The sequence below is a fragment of the Bos indicus x Bos taurus genome, chromosome 4, assembly GCF_003369695.1.
Source record: "Bos indicus x Bos taurus breed Angus x Brahman F1 hybrid chromosome 4, Bos_hybrid_MaternalHap_v2.0, whole genome shotgun sequence".
NCBI classification, from domain to species: domain Eukaryota; kingdom Metazoa; phylum Chordata; class Mammalia; order Artiodactyla; family Bovidae; genus Bos; species Bos indicus x Bos taurus.
In genome coordinates this window covers 92,337,816-92,356,130 of record NC_040079.1, presented here as the reverse complement: position 1 = coordinate 92,356,130, position 18,315 = coordinate 92,337,816, and the positions used below count along the sequence as shown (strand labels likewise).

At 40.3% G+C, this 18,315-nt stretch overlaps 1 protein-coding gene across 10 annotated transcripts in view; it reads left to right on the top strand.

The window, feature by feature from the left end:
* HDAC9 (histone deacetylase 9) overlaps positions 1-18,315 on the top strand; it is a 986,654-nt gene that overhangs the window by 663,600 nt on the left and 304,739 nt on the right. For all 10 annotated transcript variants that reach the window (XM_027539980.1, XM_027539984.1, XM_027539978.1 and 7 more), the window contains one exon: positions 17,176-17,356. In XM_027539980.1, coding sequence (XP_027395781.1) covers positions 17,176-17,356 — 181 coding nt within the window. The remainder of the gene's footprint in view (positions 1-17,175; positions 17,357-18,315) is intronic.

The following is an 18,315-nucleotide window of genomic DNA, read 5'->3' as shown; positions in this document are numbered from 1 at the left end:
CTCAAGAGATTCATCGTGGTCAAAAGAAACCTCCCTCTGCCTTTTCTTTATCTTCAGGCTATTATTTCTAGAGCAGAGCTCTATTGTTCACGCTGTCCTATTCATTGGCTGCCAACCAGACAGAGGACACTAGTCTAGTCATTGCACAATTTCATCTTCCTCTGGGCTGTTATGTAATTAAAATAATTTCAACCTACTCTCTTGAGCATTTTTTTTTTACAGGCAATTGTAAAAATATAAAAGCTGGAAAGCAAAATAAGAAAAATATAACTTGTTTACTTTTTTATTGTGAAAGATTACTCATTATGAACTAGTTACTTACTTAATTTCAAAATTCAAATGTGGTTTCTTTTGTGTTCTGTAGTAGAGTAAAACCCCCACTGATTTACAATGGCCATTTTCCAAGATTGCTCCAAAGTGGCTGGGTCTTAAACATATCTAAAGCAACCACCCTTCCACAGATATGAATGCATAATACAACCGAATTAGCAGTTAATTTTCTGCTGAAATTCTTCTACCTGAGGATATCTATAGATGCATCTGAAGCTATTTATACACTCTGTACACAGGTAGTCACTTTTACCAACTTTCTACTCAGGTGATAAAAAGTGTTAAATAGGTTGGACTTCACAACAGGTCAATGGCAGTATTTGAATAAACCTTTAAGCCCCAGTCCAGAATCACGGTTAACTACATACCACATACACTCCCACTGTGTCTGTATATAAACTTTGGTTACACTTGAAATCCCCCTCCCTGATTCTGCTGCTGAAGCGATAGCTGAAAGCTTTGTAGCAGTACTTAGCTGCTCTCAGCCCTGCCTTGTGAGTTAGATTGTTATCTATCGACTCCTCAAGATTTGAAAATGAGGATATTATTTAACATGCAAAATTTTACCTTTCCTTCATGCTTTTTTGTATAATTGCTTGCTGGCATGAAATACATACTAGACAAAGACTCTTGTTTGGAAGAAGAACCTCAGAAGAAGGGAGTGGGATTGGTCTGACCTCAGTGGAAGAAACCAGTGAGTACATGGGAACAATGATTCATCTACCTCGAGCCTGACCTCTGCTGCAGGGGCCACCACTTAGCACTGGAAGGAAGGTCGGTAGAGAAATACTGAGCAGCAACCTATTAATCCAGCTTCTGCTGAACAGTGTGCCACTCCTGCATACCAGAATTCAGAAATACTGCCCATTGTCGAGGAGAGGGGCAATAATAAAGGTCTCATGTATTTTTTAAAAGTCTTCCTATATCTCTTCAAATTTTTCATTAATGAAAAAGGAACTCTATACCTTCCAACTTGTATGTGTAGGTCTATAAACTTTTTTATCACAAGTGATTAAAAATATTTTAGCATGCACTTATATATACATACAAGTGAATACAGAATATTAATGAATTATATAAATATACCACTGCATCAGTGTATTATATATTACAAAGCATACACAAAAATAGAAATTAAGGTGTAATTAAAAATTAAATAAACATGATTTGTAAATACATGTCATTTTATGAGATAAGGTTTTATACTATGATGAAAAAAGTTATTGAGATAATTCACAGACCACATGGTTGACTCATTTCAGTGTAGAATTCAGTGACTTTTAGTATATTCACACAATTGTGCAAACATCAGTACAGTTAATTTTAGAATAGTTTCATCACCCCCCAGTCCCCCCCAACCCCGCAAAGAAACTGTGCCCATTAGCAATAATTTGGCACTGCCCCCTGCCTCCAATCTAGGGACCCAGGAATCTACTCTCTCCATAAATTTGTCTATTCTGGACATTTACACAAATGAAATTGTACAATACGTGGTCCTCTGTGACTGTCTTCTTTCCCTTAGCATAATGTCTAAAGGTGCATCTATGCTGTAGCATGCATCAGTTCAGTTCAGTCTAGTCGCTCAGTCGTGTCTGACTCTTTGCGACCCCATGAAGTGTAGCACATCAGGCCTCCCTGTCCATCACCAACTCCCAGAGTTCACCCAAACTCATGTGCATCGAGTCGGTGATGCCATCCAGCCATCTCATCCTCTGTCGTCCCCTTCTCCTCCTGCCCTCAATCCCTCCCAGCATCAGGGTCTTTTCCAATGAGTCAACCCTTCGCATGAGGTGGCCAGAGTACTGGAGTTTCAGCTTTAGCATCAGTCCTTCCAATGAACACCCAGGACTGGTCTCCTTTAGGATGGACTGGTTGGATCTCCTTGCAGTCCAAGGGACTTGCAAGAGTCTTCTCCAACACCACAGTTCAAAAGCATCAATTCTTCAGCGCTCAGCTTTCTTCACAGTCCAACTCTCACATCCATACACGACGCTGGAAAAACCATAGCCTTGACTAGATGGACCTTTGTTGGCAAAGTAATGTCTCTGCTTTTTAATATGCTATCTAGGTTGGTCATAACTTTCCTTCCAAGGAGGAAGCGTCTTAATTTCATGGCTGCAATCACCATCTGCAGTGATTTTGGAGCCCAGAAAAATAAAGTCTGACACTGTTTCCACTGTTTCCCCATCTATTTGCCATGAAGTGATGGGACCAGATGCCATGATCTTAGTTTTCTGAATGTTGAGCTTTAAGCCAACTTTTTCACTCTCCTCTTTCACTTGCATCAAGAGGCTTTTTAGTTCCTCTTCTCTTTCTGCTTTAAGGGTGGTGTCATCTGCATATCTGAGGTTATTGATATTTCTCCTGGCAGTCTTGATTCCAGCTTGTGCTTCTTCCAGCCCAGCATTTCTCATGATGTACACTGCATATAGGTTAAATAAGCAGGGTGATAATATACAGCCTTGACATACTCCTTTCCCTATTTGGAACCAGTCTATTGTTCCATGTCCAGTTCTAACTGTTGCTTCCTGACCTGCATATAGGTTTCTCAAGAGGCAGGTCAGGTGGTCTGGTATTCCCATCTCTTTCAGAATTTTCCACAGTTTATTGTGATCCACACAGTCAAAGGCTTTGGCATAGTCAATAAAGCAGAAATAGATGTTTTTCTGGAACTCTCTTGCTTCTTCCATGATCCAGCGGATGTTGGCAATTTGATCTTTGGTTCCTCTGCCTTTTCTAAAACCAGCTTGAACATCTGGAAGTTCACAGTTCACATATTGGTGAAGCCTGGCTTGGAGGATTTTGAGCATTACTTTGCTAGCCTGTGAGATGAGTGCAATTGTGCAGTAGTTTGAGCATTCTTTGGGATTGGAATGAAAACTGACCTTTCCCAGTCCTGTGGCCACTGCTGAGTTTTCCAAATTTGCTGGCATATTGAGTGCAGCACTTTCAGAGCATCATCTTTTAGGATTTGAAATAGCTCCACTGGAATTCCATCACCTCCACTAGGTTTGTTCGTAATGATGCTTTCTAAGGCCCACTTGACTTCACATTCCAGGATGTCTAGCTCTAGGTGAGTGATCACAGTATTTTTTTTTTTTCCTTCAAATAGGCAATACAGTATCATTAATTGCAGTCACCATGCCATATAGTAATTATATCCCCGGGACTCATTTATATTATAACTGGAAGTTTATTCCTTTTGACCACCTTTGCCTCCCTGTTGCCAACCACCAACGTCTATTGGTGGCTGGGGCAGAGCTCGCTAGTGACAGGATCCTGAAGGAAAATTACTCCCAGCTGCCGCGCAGGCCATGAAAGAGCTACTGGGAGCCCGGGTAGGGGGATGTGCGCAGTCACAGCAGCACCAGCTCCCGGTTTTATACCACCGTCAGGCAGCCCATCCATATTAGCTGGCACGTTACTTCCGCGCCATCCAGCATAATCTCCGAGGGGGCCTGCAATTCTTCCTGTACTTTTCGTACAAGGACTCAGACAAGGAGGCATCCGGAGGGGGAGGTGCCTGCTTAATCCAAAGCGAGAACACCTGTTTGGGGCACGTGAACAAATCTGAGACGCCGAAAGCTGGTCATTAACAAAGGCCTAGCAGAAGGCGAGAAGGAAATGGCACCCCACTCCAGTATTCTTGCCTGGAGAATCTGTCTATGGGGTTACAAGGGTCGGACATGACTTAGCGACTAAACCACCACCACCAGCCGCAAAAGGAGAGGAAGGATGGGGAATTTAACCTGACTAGTGAAACCTGCAAGGGACTAAGTCAGGGGAACAAGGCGGCAAAAGGTCACAGGTGCGGTGTGATGCGTACCGCGCACTTTAGCGGCGGGGGAGGGGCTCTCTGGCACTGGCGTCCGCTAGGTGAGAGGGCTGGAAGGTGGGGCAACGAGGGGCATGGAGACCAGGCCGAGTTTTTGCGTGCTTCGGAACAGCATGACAGACTCTCCGGAGAGAAAAGCAGGATTTTGGAAGAAAGGCTCCAAATATGGAAGCAGCACAGGGCTAACAGCCAAAGAAATATTGTATCTTTTAGCAAGATGCAGCGAACCATCATGTCGGGAAGCTTGGCCACGGGAAGCCAGCATTTGAGGATTAAGCTAGAGACCCCGGTGTGAGTACTTTTCTGCCTCTGAAAAGCAGGTGGAGCTGCGGGACCAGCTGCCCGAGGCCGCAAACGTCTGGCCTGCTGGCGGGGCGTCTACTTGGGGGCCTCCGCTTAGGTTTTCGCAGTGAAGCCCGGGCCGAAGCTCGTTCAGGAGGACGTCTGGGTGCTGCTTACACACTGCCGTGCAGCCTGGGTCACCCTGGGGGGCAGTGGCCGCAGCCTCCTGCCCCTGGCCCGGGGTCCTGGTCGGCGGCCAGGCTCCCCAGTTTCTCTCCAGGTAGCTCCTCTCTGCGGCGGCCTCCGCCTTTCTACTCCTGGCCTCTGCTCCGAGGTCTGGCCACCTTCACAGCCAGCCTCCTCCACCCTAGGCTTGCAGCAAGAGTCAAGGCTTCTCAATTTGTATTTTCCAGGCAAGAGACGTTTGTATTCTTCTTTCCCAGTGTCCATAGACCACCCAGTGTTTTAACTTTTTAGAAAAGCCCACAAGTGTGCTCCATGTTGGAAAGACCTGTTACATCCTGGAAAGGGAGGCAGAAGTTTGGGTGCATCCCTCCCGCCCCCCGGGCTCCTGTGCCTCTCTCCAGCCTCTGATGGACTCCTTGAAAAACTTGTCTCCGCATGCTTCTGGAACAGACTGCCCACCTGTCGTGGGGCCTGGCCGGGATGAGGCGCTCTTTGCTTCTTCCTGATCGCCCCGGTGGCCTGCAGGTAGGTTAGAGGTTCTTGCCCGATTCATTTCAAATGCTTCTGGAGACTTGTGTCCGTGTCCTCTTTTCTTTACTGATTCACCAAGTTCTCCAGAACCTAGGACTCACGTCCGCTTCTCCCTAAGTTCTGTTGCATGTTAAGGGTTTGGCTTTAACATTTTATAACAGGCTTTTCTATAGAACACATTTTAACCACCAGCAGACCAGTTATTCTCAGTGGAGCTCCAGGAGGACAGTGGCCCTCTTTGGCCTTGGGGTGGGGAGCTGCTTGCCCTTGTTTGATCTATGACTCCGACATAATACCTAGGCTTGTCTTTTTTCTTTTTTAAGACTTAATTTAAAAAATGTATTCTGGGAGAATATACTTTTTAAGGTTTTATGAGCTTGCATTTAATGCTAAGTTTTCCCTTAAAAATAGCAAATATGGTTGTGATTTTGTGAATGAGAGAAAAACAAAAGAAAACAAAAGCCTTTTTATGGCTGGATAGAATTTCATTGCATAGATATGCTGTATTTATCCATTCTTCACTTGATGGGTGTTTGGGTGGTTTCTTTGGGCTGTTGTGAATGGTGCTGATATCAACACGTATAAATTTTTGTTGGACAACTGGTGTCTGTTGAAGCACAACAGTTTTTACTTATGAGTATATCTGTTTGGGGGAGGATCACTTCTTATTTCTAAGAAGATTTACTTCTGTATTTCCTCTAATAATTTTATAGTTTTAGCTCTTATATCCTGTGATCCATTTGGACATTTTGTGTTTGGTGTGAGGAAGGGGTTCAGATGCATTCTTTTGCTCATAGATTCATAGTTGTCCCAGCTCCATTTGTTGAAAGATTCTACTTTCCCTTTTGAATTTTCTTGGCACCCTTGGTGAAAATCAGTTGGCCATAAATATGAGAGTTTATTTCAGGATTTTCAACTCAATTCCAATTCTAGATGTCTATCCTTATGCATACTACTTTGATTACTATAAAGTGAAAGTGAAGTTGCTCAGTCGTGTCCAACCCTCAGCGACCCCATGGACTGCAGCCCACCAGGCTCCTCCATCCATGGGATTTTCCAGGCAAGAGTACAGGATTGGGGTGCCATTGCCTAACTGTGTATTAAAGTTTGAAATCAGACTTTCCTTCCTGCCTTTGGATATCTGACAGAGTTTGTGCTATATGATCCTTGATGCAGGGACTAGGTGTAAATGCTACAGTCTATCCATTTATCCAATATTATTATATCTAATTTGCTTTCTTGTGTTTTTATTTAAAAATTAAATATGAGTAAAAGCTTCTTCACTCGCTGGATTCATGTTTATGCCAAACTTTGGAGATCACTGCTCTCAGGTACCATATTTGGGTTCTGTTCTGCACTATATAAGGTTTTAGCCAAATGTCATCAGCCAGTGGCTCACCCCTACTTCAAGCCCCCAGGTAATATTGAATTACTGGTACATACTCAGTAACATCTCCAGAAGAGTAGATTTTCTCTGAAACTTCATCTCAGTCACCCTGTTCTAACAGTAAATCAATTGTATTATCAGTAGTTAGAAATAATTGTTTCTAAGTGTCTTTATGTTTCTTTAGTTTTTGTTTGCCTATTTAAATTTGTTTCTTCTTCTGTTCCAGAATTGTCATCTCAAGTTTCCAGTTTACATTATTTTGCATGTAAAAGGACAAATTTCTCAGTCCTTTAGGTGTCATTGTTTTCTCATTGAGGTGAACTTAATGATAATATGTTGAAATTCTAAAGACAAAATATACTTGAAATGTACACATTTTATATTATCAGTGCACTGTAGTACAAATTAATTGACATCTTATGAATATATGATCTAGAAGTAAATTAGTGTACTTAGTAAAAAATATATTTTTCATATTTATTTTCTCATCTACTTTTACTTTTTCTTTTTTTCTCACTTTTTTTGTATTTTCCAATAAATCTTTGTTCCTTCCCTAAAACATCTTAGTCTTTCCAATAAAACCAATTTTATGTTATAATAATATTGGTGTTTTATATGTACCCATTTATTAAGCATTTTAAGTTTATTTTTGATGTATTATTAATACAGAGAAAATAATGAAGATTATAATAATGAACATCCAGTTTCAGAGATAAGTAGAAATAATATATATATAAAGTTCAATCTCCTCCCTATTTCATCCCCCTCCCATTTCTTCTTTTCTAAATTTGCTTTTTGTTTTTCCTGTACATTTCTTTATATTTTTATTACACTTACATGTATTTAAACAATGTATACTAATTTGTATGTTTTTAAACTTACATAATTGACTTCATATACAGTTTTTGCTTTTTCACTCACCAATTGTACAGTAGGTTTGCTGTCCGTCTTCACTGTTACTGAATATTAGCCCACTGTTCTTTAAGGTGGTTATAACAATCTATTCGTCTACAAGCAGTCTGTGAGTTTCTCTTGCTCTGTATTTTCAATGATGTTTGGTTATCATCAGAGTTTTAAATTTCTGATCAGTCTGATGAGCATAAAGTGGTTATTGTTGTATACATAATGTAGATGTTAAACGTTGCTTTATTCTATGTTTTGCAAAGATTTTAATCTAATTTCTGGCTTGTGTTTTTCTGGCTCATAAAAAACAGAAGTATTTGAATTTCTTTCCTCCTATAAGTTTAGAAAGGTATTCTCCATCTTTTTTCATAAAACTTTAAAAATTGTGCATTTTGCATTTCAGTTTTTAATCCACTCTTAGTTCTTTGCATGTAGTGTTAGGTAATTATCTAAATTCATTGTTCCGTTAATGGGTAACCTGTGTCCCCAACATCATTTGTTGATTGACATTCTTTGTTTACCTGCTACTCTGTAGATCCTCTCTCTTGTATATGACGAGTTTCTATATACTCATGGGTCTGCTTATAGGCTCTCTATTCTGTTCCATTAATCTGTTCTTGTGCAAATATGTCTTAATAATTTAGCTTTTAGTATGTATAGATATCTAGCTGGATCTGTCTCCCCAACTTGTTCTTTATTTTCAAAACTTGCTGGCTTTTCTCTGCCTTTGTGCTTGTATGCAAAATTTAGGATCATCTGAAACATACCAGAAATTATAAATTCATTTGGGAAAAACTGGTATCGTTATGATAATGATTTTTTCACAGAACATAGTGTATCTTTTCATCTACCTAGTTTACATCTCTGACTAATATGGTCAACATATATGATCTGAATAATATTAGTTCCTCTTTTTTTCAGTAAAATATAATAAATTACTCACCATTTAATCATTTTTTAATGTAAGATTCAGTGGCATCAAGTAAATTCACATTGTTATTCAGCCATCATCCCCATCCACCTCTAGAATCCTAGAATGTTTTCATCTTCCCGAATTGAAACTGTACCCATTAAACAGTAACTCTCTTCTTCCCAGCTCCTGGCAACCACCATCCTGCTTTCTGTCTGTATGGATTTAATTATTCTAGCTAAGAGTTGGCGGAGAAGGCAATGGCACCCCACTCCAGTACTCTTGCCTGGAAAATCCCATGGATGGAGGAGCCTGGAAGGCTGCAGTCCATGGGGTCGAGAAGAGGCGGACACGACTGAGCGACTTCACTTTCACTTTTCACTTTCCTGCATTGGAGAAGGCAGTGGCAACCCACTCCAGTGTTCTTGCCTGGAGAATCCCAGGGATGGGGAAGCCTGGTGGGCTGCCGCCTATGGGGTCACACAGAGTCAGACATGACTGAAGAGATTTAGCAGTGTATTGTATAAGTGAAACTGCACAGTATTTGTCCTATGTAACTGGCTTATTTCTCTTTGCATGATGTATTTAAGGTTTATCCATGTTATAGTATATGTCAGAATTTCTTTCCTCTAAACAAAGTGAAAGTGAAGTTGCTCAGTTGTGTCCAACTCTTTGTGACCCTGTGGACTGTAGCCCACCAGGCTCCTCCGTCCATGGGATTCTCCAGCAAGAATTCTGGAGTAGGTTCCCATTTCCTTCTCCAGGGGATCTTCCTGACCCAGGGATCGAACCCAGGTCTCCCACATTGCAGGCAGATGCTTTAACCTCTGAGCCATCAGGTGAAGCCCTTTCCTCTAAAAGCTGAATATTATTCCATTGTAAATATTAATGCTTTTAAGTTTGTTGACACTTGCTTTATTGTATTGGTCAATTTTGCAATTGTTACATGTGTGCTTGAAAGAATGTATATTTATTGGCTGCAAATTTTAACATTTCGCAATTCAGTATTTCACCATTTCAGCAAGGAAACCCCACTCATTTTGCTACCATTTGCTATAATCTTCCACGATGTTGATTTTTCTTTGTGCTTCTGCCAATTTACACTTTTTATGTGTGGACCCATGTTACTAGTTTAGAATTGTTTTTCGGTTAATTGAACTTTTGTATTATTTTTTACACCCCTATGTGATCTCTAGTATTTTCCCCATAAAAATCTATTTTGTCTGGTTCTAACATGGTGGCTCAAGGCTTTTACTACTTTTTGTTGTTACTGTTATTATTTTCTCATGTCTTTGTGACTCCAGGGACTAGTAGAGTCCATGGAATTCTCCAGGCCTAGCCTTTCACTTCTCCAGGGGATCTTCCCCACCCAGGGATCAAACCCAGGTCCCTCACATTGCAGGCAGATTCTTTACCAGCTGAGCCACAAGGGAAGTCCAAGAATACTGGAGTGGGTAGCCTATCCCTTCACCAGTGGATCTTCCCAACCCAGGAATCAAACCTGGGTCTCCTGCATTGCAGGCAGATTCTTTACCAACTGAACTACTAGGGAAGCCCCTGTGACTTCATAGAATCTTTAATTTGATCTTGGTCTGCCAGAGAATTTAGCCTTTCTATTTTTGAGATTCAATTTGGCTGTCTTCATGTTTTATTAATAATTGGTAAATTGAGTATTCACATCAACTGTGTTTAGTGATGTGTGGGAATTTGTTTCTAGCATCTTATTTTGTGAATTATATTTGTACAGCCTTTTCAATGCTTCATTTTTTTTCTTCCACTTTTTTTAGACTGATTACTTCTAGGTTTTGTCTCTTTCTCAAAAATGTTTGTCTACTTTAGTGTTACACATATTATTTCTATTTATTTAATAGCTACTTTTAAATTATTAACATGCATGTTTAGTTTTTAAAAGTCTAAAGTTAACCAGTATTTCTACACCCATACTGAATAATACAAAGACTTTCAGTTCAGTTCAGTCACTCAGTCGTGTCTGACTCCTTGCGACCCCATGAATTGAAGCACGCCAGGCCTCCCTGTCCATCACCAGCTCCCGAAGTTCACTCAAACTCACGTCTATCCAGTCGGTGATGCCATCCAGCCATCTCATCCTCTGTTGTCCCCTTTTCCTCCTGCCCCCAATCCCTCCCAGCATCAGAGTCTTTTCCAATGAGTCAACTCTTCCCATGAGGTGGCCAAAGTACTGGAGTTTCAGCTTTAGCATCATTCCTTCCAAAGAACACCCAGGACTGATCTCCTTTAGAATGCACTGGTTGGATCTCCTTGCAGTCCAAGGGCTGCAAAGACTTTAGAACATGTAAATTCCCACTTGCCCTTGGCATCTTACAAGATAAGCTCTAGGGATATTTATGATTCTAATTCTGTAAAAGCAAGACTTCTTAAATTCAAAACACTGAAAAACAAAAAGAAAATAGAATTTTCTCATCATGCCAAACAAGGAATAACATATAGGCTTTAAATAAAAGTCTTTAAAAACTGAATTTTAGTATTTTTAAAAATTATTTTCCCATGATCTTTTTCTTTTGTTTTTAGGTCACATCTTTTATTAAACCAACTCAAATATTTAATTTTGATCATTTCAAAGATTAAACTGTAATATATGATTTTTGTATTTGCTTTTCTAAAATGGCATGGTGATATTGATTATAGCAAACAAAGAGCAGTATGTCTGGAAGCAAATGTAACCATCCAGAACAAAGTGAAAACCCAGAAGCCATAAAATAGGTCCCTGAGCAGTGGCAGCAAGAAAGCAAAATAAACCAAACAGAAACAAAATTTAAAAATCACTGCTGTTACCAAAAATTAGAACCTTGAATCTCCTCAACCCAGGGCTTTATCACCTCATAATCTCCATTAGCAAGCCACTCCCAGAGACTCAGCTTTAAGCAAGAACAGCGTGCTTGCCATACAGACTTCTATACGGGGACCCTCTTTCCAAATAGATCGCAGTGTTTATTTACCACAGTTTAGAAAGGCCTAGGCCCTAATGACATTGATGTCTTGCTACATCACTGAAGAATTTATAAAATGGGCACATAATAACTGTTCTGTGAAAGTAATTGGAAGCCTTTATCAGTGATGGGAGACAGGTGATGCTCAGGTATAGTGGCCTTACGCTACTTCATAGAGGAAAGATTGTATAACACATCTCGGTAGCCTGAGAGAATGTCCCTGAATTACAGTTTGGCAAAATAACCAATCAAAACAAAGCTCATAGTTAAATCATCTGAAAGAACCAAAGTCTGTATATGCATAAGAAACAATCTGAAAATAATACATGTATTTAAAAAAATATTTTAAACAAGAATGCTTTTTGGAGGGATGAGAGCATGTTTATTATTCACTCATTGAGCATGACATATTTTCCAGAGGCACTCAATAGATGAAAGATTGATTTCGATATCAACAGAATTTTTAGTAGCACTCTGTTCTAAACTGTTAGACATTTTATTTTTCTGATGATGCAAGAGAAAAACATGCATTTTTGTCCTTACTTGGGAGTATGGAAAATAGCCATGAACAAAATTATCTCTTGTTAAAAAATGTTTAATGAAACACTTCAGTTTTAGCTATGAAAATGCTATCTCAGTTTTCGGTCTCATGGAGAAGGGAAATTTTCTCTGGGTGAGAAGTAACACGCATCTGAAATCAAAGTGCCTGCTGTTTTGTGATGTTTTGGTCACTAATATGTACCATAATCGGAGAAGGCAATGGCACCCCACTCCAGCACTCTTGCCTGGAAAATCCCATGGACGGAGGAGCCTGGTGGGCTGCAGTCCATGGGGTTGCGAAGAGTCGGACACGACTGAGCCACTTCACTTTCACTTTTCACTTTCATGCATTGGAGAAGGAAATGGCAACCCACTCCAATGTTCTTGCCTGGAGAATCCCAGGGACGGGGGAGCCTGGTGGGCTGCCGTCTATGGGGTCGCACAGAGTCGGACATGACTGAAGCGACTTAGCAGCAGCATGTACCATAATAATCTGTGCCTTACCGGATTGTCAAAATTCATCCTGTACATTAAAAGCTATACTTTATTTGTAAGGGTGTATAACTATAGTCCACTCTTTTGAAAATGAATAAATGTTTCTGTTTTATAGTCCTTTTTTGACAGAAAGTTCAAAAATTCTTGACCCATGGCTGCTCTTAGAACCAGTGATTATGAGTCTGTCCTAATGAAGTGTTTGAAAGGCTCAGCTATTTATTTTAAATTAACATTTGCCATTTTTGTTAATTAAAGTTTTAATATAGGTGATAGGCATAACGTTTGGAAATCACATGAAAGTACAGAGGAAAAAAAAAAAAATTCTCAAATCAGTCCCTTCCCTCAGCTCTTGGCTCCATCACTGAGTAACTTCAGAGAATTGTATTAGATAATTCTTATGTCTGTTCTCTATTTTTTTATGTTTCCATTAACCATTCCTTGGCTTTTTATATTATGATTGCTTATAATATGCTTTCTTGTTTTATCCTTATAGTGAGATCTTAAGGATAGCTTAGTATCTCCTTTCTATTCACGTGTTTATTCACCATATATTTATTAACACCTAGTGTATATGTGGAAATACATGAGTCAGTGTGTGAAGCTCACATCCTTATGATACTTACTAATCATGGATAAAGTACTTGAATTTGGGGTGTCAACCCATAAGATCAGGAGCCATGTTTAATTCACTTTCCTGACTATTCACCCCATCATGGGGTCTGTTTCCCATCTGTCATGCATAATAGATATTGGATGAACTCTTATATGTGATGAATACTATTGAACAAGTTTGTTTCTTACTTATATTGCCATTTTCCTAATAGTAGAAGTTGGATAACTAGGATTTTGCTTGCCTGGTTGTGAAGTTCCATACTGAGATGTAACGTATGTATCATGGTTATGAGTTGCTACTGCTGCTGCTGCTGCTGCTAAGTTGCTTCAGTCGTGTCCGACTCTGTGCAACCCCATAGACAGCAGCTCAACAGGCTCCCCCATCCCTGGGATTCTCCAGGCAAGAACATTTCCTGGTTCTTTTTAATCTAAATCATATTCTTCTTTAAAGTTTTCCGTGGTACTCTTTTTCCCATATAGCACTCACATTTATAATTGCATTATACTTAGAAATATTTAGTATCTGTCTCTTCACTAAATGATAAACATTAAAAAGGAGTGGGTTGCCACTTCCTTCTCCAATGCATAAAAGTGAAAGTGATGTTATGAGTTATCAAATTATTATTCCATTATCTCAGAGGTCCCTGTGAAGTCCAAGTAAAGCAATGAGTATGCTTTACGAAGAAAGAACCAAAGAAGGTGGTGGTGTTTACATGAACTCTTAGAGTACTGAGCTATTCTTTAAGAGAGAAAGTATTTAGTAACTCCAGTGATCTAAAACATGGTTATGTTATTGAAAAAATAGCATGGCCTCTAACTGCCAAGTTTGTGTTACTATTTTTAATGCACAAATACATATTTAGCCTTAAGGCTAAATATAAGAAATATAAGAAAAGACATAAAATGGAGCAGAAAATAAGTTCACAGGTGGATTAGATCCAATCTCTGGTTGATTTCTTTTCCCCTCCCCCGCAAAACATATCTAGATCCTTGGCCCCATTCATCTGGCCAATTCAGTTTATTCTTTACATCTCACATTAAATGTGATTTGCTTAAAGAAAGTTCCCTCAACCTCTAAATCATATTCTTCTTTAAAGTTTTCCGTGGTACTCTTTTTTCCCATATAGCACTCATATTTATAATTGCATTATACTTAGAAATATTTAGTATCTGTCTCCTCACTAGATGATAAACATTAAAAAGGCTCAACACACCAGCAACGTGTCTGGCTCAGGGTATGAGCTCAATAACTAGTTACTGCATGCAGTAACTCTAATACATAAAAGATGATGGCAGGGAAAGAGAGAAATAGAGTGGAGAGGAAAAGCATGTATAACATGTGAGTTTAAAAGGTTTGCGATAAGATTTGACATGGACTTTAGAGGAGGTGAACGGTTGCTGAATGTGAAGCCTCATGGACACACCCAGAGCAGGTGACACAGAAAAGATTGGAAGCACGGACAATCAGGGCCAATATGTCCATTAGACACAGCAGACACTGTGCCCAGAACCCACTATATTCTAAGGTACCCACAAAATATTTTAAATGTTAGTTTTTATCAGAAGAAAAAATAGATATTATAATAATGATTCCAATGTATGCTGATCTTAGCATAAAAGGCAATGTTTAGTATTTTTTATAGAGGAAAGAGCCCATGAAAGAATACAACCCTGAGGATGGTATTTGTTAAACAGTAGGTAGGAATTTGAGCTAGAACCTGAAGAAGGAATAGAAGAGCTAACATTGAAATTCAGGTTGGTGTCAGGTCAGGGAGAACCTGGGCTTCCCAGGGGGCACGAGTGGTAAAGAACCCACCTGCCAATGCAGGAGGCGTAGGAGACATGGGTTCGATCCCTGGGTCAGAAAGACCCCCTAGAGGAGGACATGGCAACTCACTCCGGTATTCTTGCCTGGGGAATCCCATGGTCAGAGGAGCCTGGCGGGCTACAGTCCATGGGGTCGTAAAGAGTCAGACATGACTGAAGTGACCGAACACACTGCGTGCATCGAGAACCTAGATGACAGCCTGGGGAGGCTCTTCAAACTTTGCTTTACCTGCACAGACTTTCTGTCACCTTTGTGCTTATTAGTAGAGCTTTAGGAAGAGAGTTCTTGCAGGAAAGAATAGGATGGGTTGATTTTTGAATTAGGATAGTTAATCAAGGGCCTTTTGCATTAGTTTGAATTGTACAGTAATAGAAACAGAAGGGGTGGACATTACAAACATCTAGGTATATATGTACCCAGGCACTTTAGATCCTATGCAGAAGAGCTCATTTTCCCATAGAAAACTCCCAAAGACCTAATTGCACATTTGCATGTCCTCTGTAAGTTCCATGAGAGGAGAGACTGTGCCAACCCTACTGCTGTTTCCTTAGGGAATTGCACATGGAGATACTCAAGAAAGCAAGAGATCTAGAGACTTTAGAAGTGTTACGACTATTGTTAACTAGGACTAGATCTTGGCCAAATCATTCTAAACATCAAAGCACATGCCCAGGGCCTGCTGATGTGACAAATACCTTCCAGTTGATTGATGGTTCAGTTATTTTTCAGAGCAAAACAGAAATAACATCATATACACATCATTACTTAGAGCTTATTTTAAAGTTAATTTTTAATGATTCTTTTTTCCAAATTGGGAAATCTGTCTATGGTCTATAACTAAATATATATTCATATTCATGACACATGTATATACAGCATTAACTCATACAGAGAAAATCACAATGACATAAAGCCATGTAACATGCATTGAATACAGTCATATTGTAGTTAGACTTGTTAGCATGCTCATTAAATGAATACTTTGGATTCAAAGGATGTGCCCAGCCTTGTACTAGAGGAGCAACCATTCTAACAGGAATGTTAGGCTGGGGATTTACTAAGGAGAGGTGACATCTGCTTCCAGTCTTGAAACCGTGCATGCTTGAAGAAGCAGAAGAGCAGGTAGATTTTTAAAATGCTAGAAATTGGTCTTGTGTTTAGAAGGCTTTGTTAACCTTTTGGAGTATTAGTTTCCTTATCCGTGGCATGAGAGGTGATCATCTTTTGTATCACTGTTGAGCTGCTTTTCATGTCTAATTGGAATATAGAAAAGGCAGGAAACATAAAAATCAATACAAAGGTTATGAATTGCCTGATGCTGAGGAGAGAGGACCTATTTAGGGTGTAATATTGATAGTTAAACTGTAGTTTAATTTAGTTAAGTTAAACAGAGATAGTGCCTGTCTCTGTTTTAGAGATTGTCTTTTTTGGGGGGACAGAGGAATAGGTCCAGTGAATCTTTCAGGAGCTTCCAATTCTGGCTCTTTGATAAGTTGAGACGTATGAAGTATGACAATATTGTTAAATACTGAGATTGTATTTAACATTGTTTAGGAAACAGTTTTTTTTTTATAGTATTGGGATTATATCATCAGCGTATGAAAAAGTCATTCTGTACGATTATACAAAGACTGTCTATGTGTGTGCTAGTCACTCAGTCACATCCAACTCTTTGTGACCCCATGGAATGCAGCTCACCAGGATCCCCTGTCCGTGGGATTTCCCAGGCAAGAATACTGGAGTGGGTCTCCATTCCCTTCCCCAGGGGATCTTCCCAACCCAGTGACTGAACTCAGGTCTTCCGCCTGGAGGGCAGATTCTTTACCATCTGAGCCACTGGGGAAGCCTGTATGAAGACTGAAGGTGGTCAAATATAGTCATGTAATTGGCAACATTTAGGCTCCTGAAAATTTCATTGACAATATTACTTGAAGTGAATTCAGGATAGGGTTTTCAAAATTGAGTCTTGGTGGTGGTTTGAAAACAGTTGAATTGTTCTACCACTTTGCCATTGTAACAGTTCCAGGCTGTATTCAAAACATTGGTATCAAGGTAGGAAATGAGTCCAAGTCGATGTTCCTCTTGAGGTTAAAGGTCTGTTTCTTTCAATCAGTTCAAACTGACAGGCCTCCTGCCATCACCTCCTCCTCAGCCAGGCAGGCAGGCCCTGGCCGTCAGTGTGAAAACATCTGTTGAATGGATTTATTGACTAGATCGTGTTTTTTTTCTCCCTTTCTCTATTTTTTTTTCCTTCACACCGTTTATTATGTCTCTGACCTGATGAACTTAATTTGTTGACATGTCGCTCTCAGTGTCTCCCTGCGTGCTGGCCTCATGTTTCTCTCTTCTGTGCTCTTTTCTTGGCAGCAGTCCTTCTTGGAGCCCCAGCACACACGTGCAGTCTCGGTGCGCCAGGCTCAGCTGGCTCCTGTGGGCATGGAGGGATTAGAGAAAGAGCGTCTGGTCTCCAAGACCCACTCCTCCCCTGCAGCCTCCACGTTACCTCACCCAGCAATGGACCGCCCCCTCCGGCCCGGCTCTGCAACTGGTGAGAATCCCAAAAGACTTTCCCTAATAGGCAGGCTGAATGCACCGTTTTTGCAGGATTAAGCGATTTAAATGCTCAGAATAACTCCAAGGGCAGAACGCTCCATTTTAACCCAATGCAACCCAAATTTTATGACGTTGTATTGGCCACAAGACAAAGCAGCACATCTGATAAATCTTGGGCTTAGTATTAATAGCCTCATAAATTGTTATCATTCAGGGGCCTGGAAAACACATCAACAGGTGCATGGGTCCCTTCTGGAACCAGAGATCCCCTCAACATTCTTCACCATCTCTTCCTTCCAGTGCTTCTGGCCCCGAGGGAATTTACGATGCCGACTTCACTCAACTCGAAAGAGTGCCCCCTTCCAGTGTGTTTTTCTTGCTGTTGTGTTTGTTTCAGAGTTTTGTCCTGGCTTTTCATACAAATGACTCATAGGAGACAGTGGTGCCAAGGCAAACCTTGTTTAATTCTACATACATCAGTTCCAATTCCATTTATTATGGCACCGATGGGTGGGCTATCTGACCACCCTCTTCCTTTGCCTACAGCTGTGTTTGATATTTCAGAACCTGGCTACAGAAGAAAACAAACCAGATAATTCCAAGGCCAAAGGAAGGTCAGGTCTGGAACACGCGCAAGAAAAGGGCACTATTCTCTCACAAAGGAGCTGTACCATAAATATGCATGTGGATAAATATTCCTTTATGTCTGCTGGACCCCATTCTTGGTCTATGTTCTCAACTGTGGCCCATGAAATGAAAGATATTCTAGCCCTAAGGGCTCAGAACATGGATGCCTCAAGGGGAGAATTCAGATGTACCTTCTGCTAGAGTCTCTCACAGGTTATCTGATTTATTTTTGATTCAATTTTTAGGATTCAGGGTTTGTTTTTGTGGCTTCTGTGACCTCAAGCAACCCTTTGTACTTGGAAAAGTTAAAATACTTTTTCCAAAATC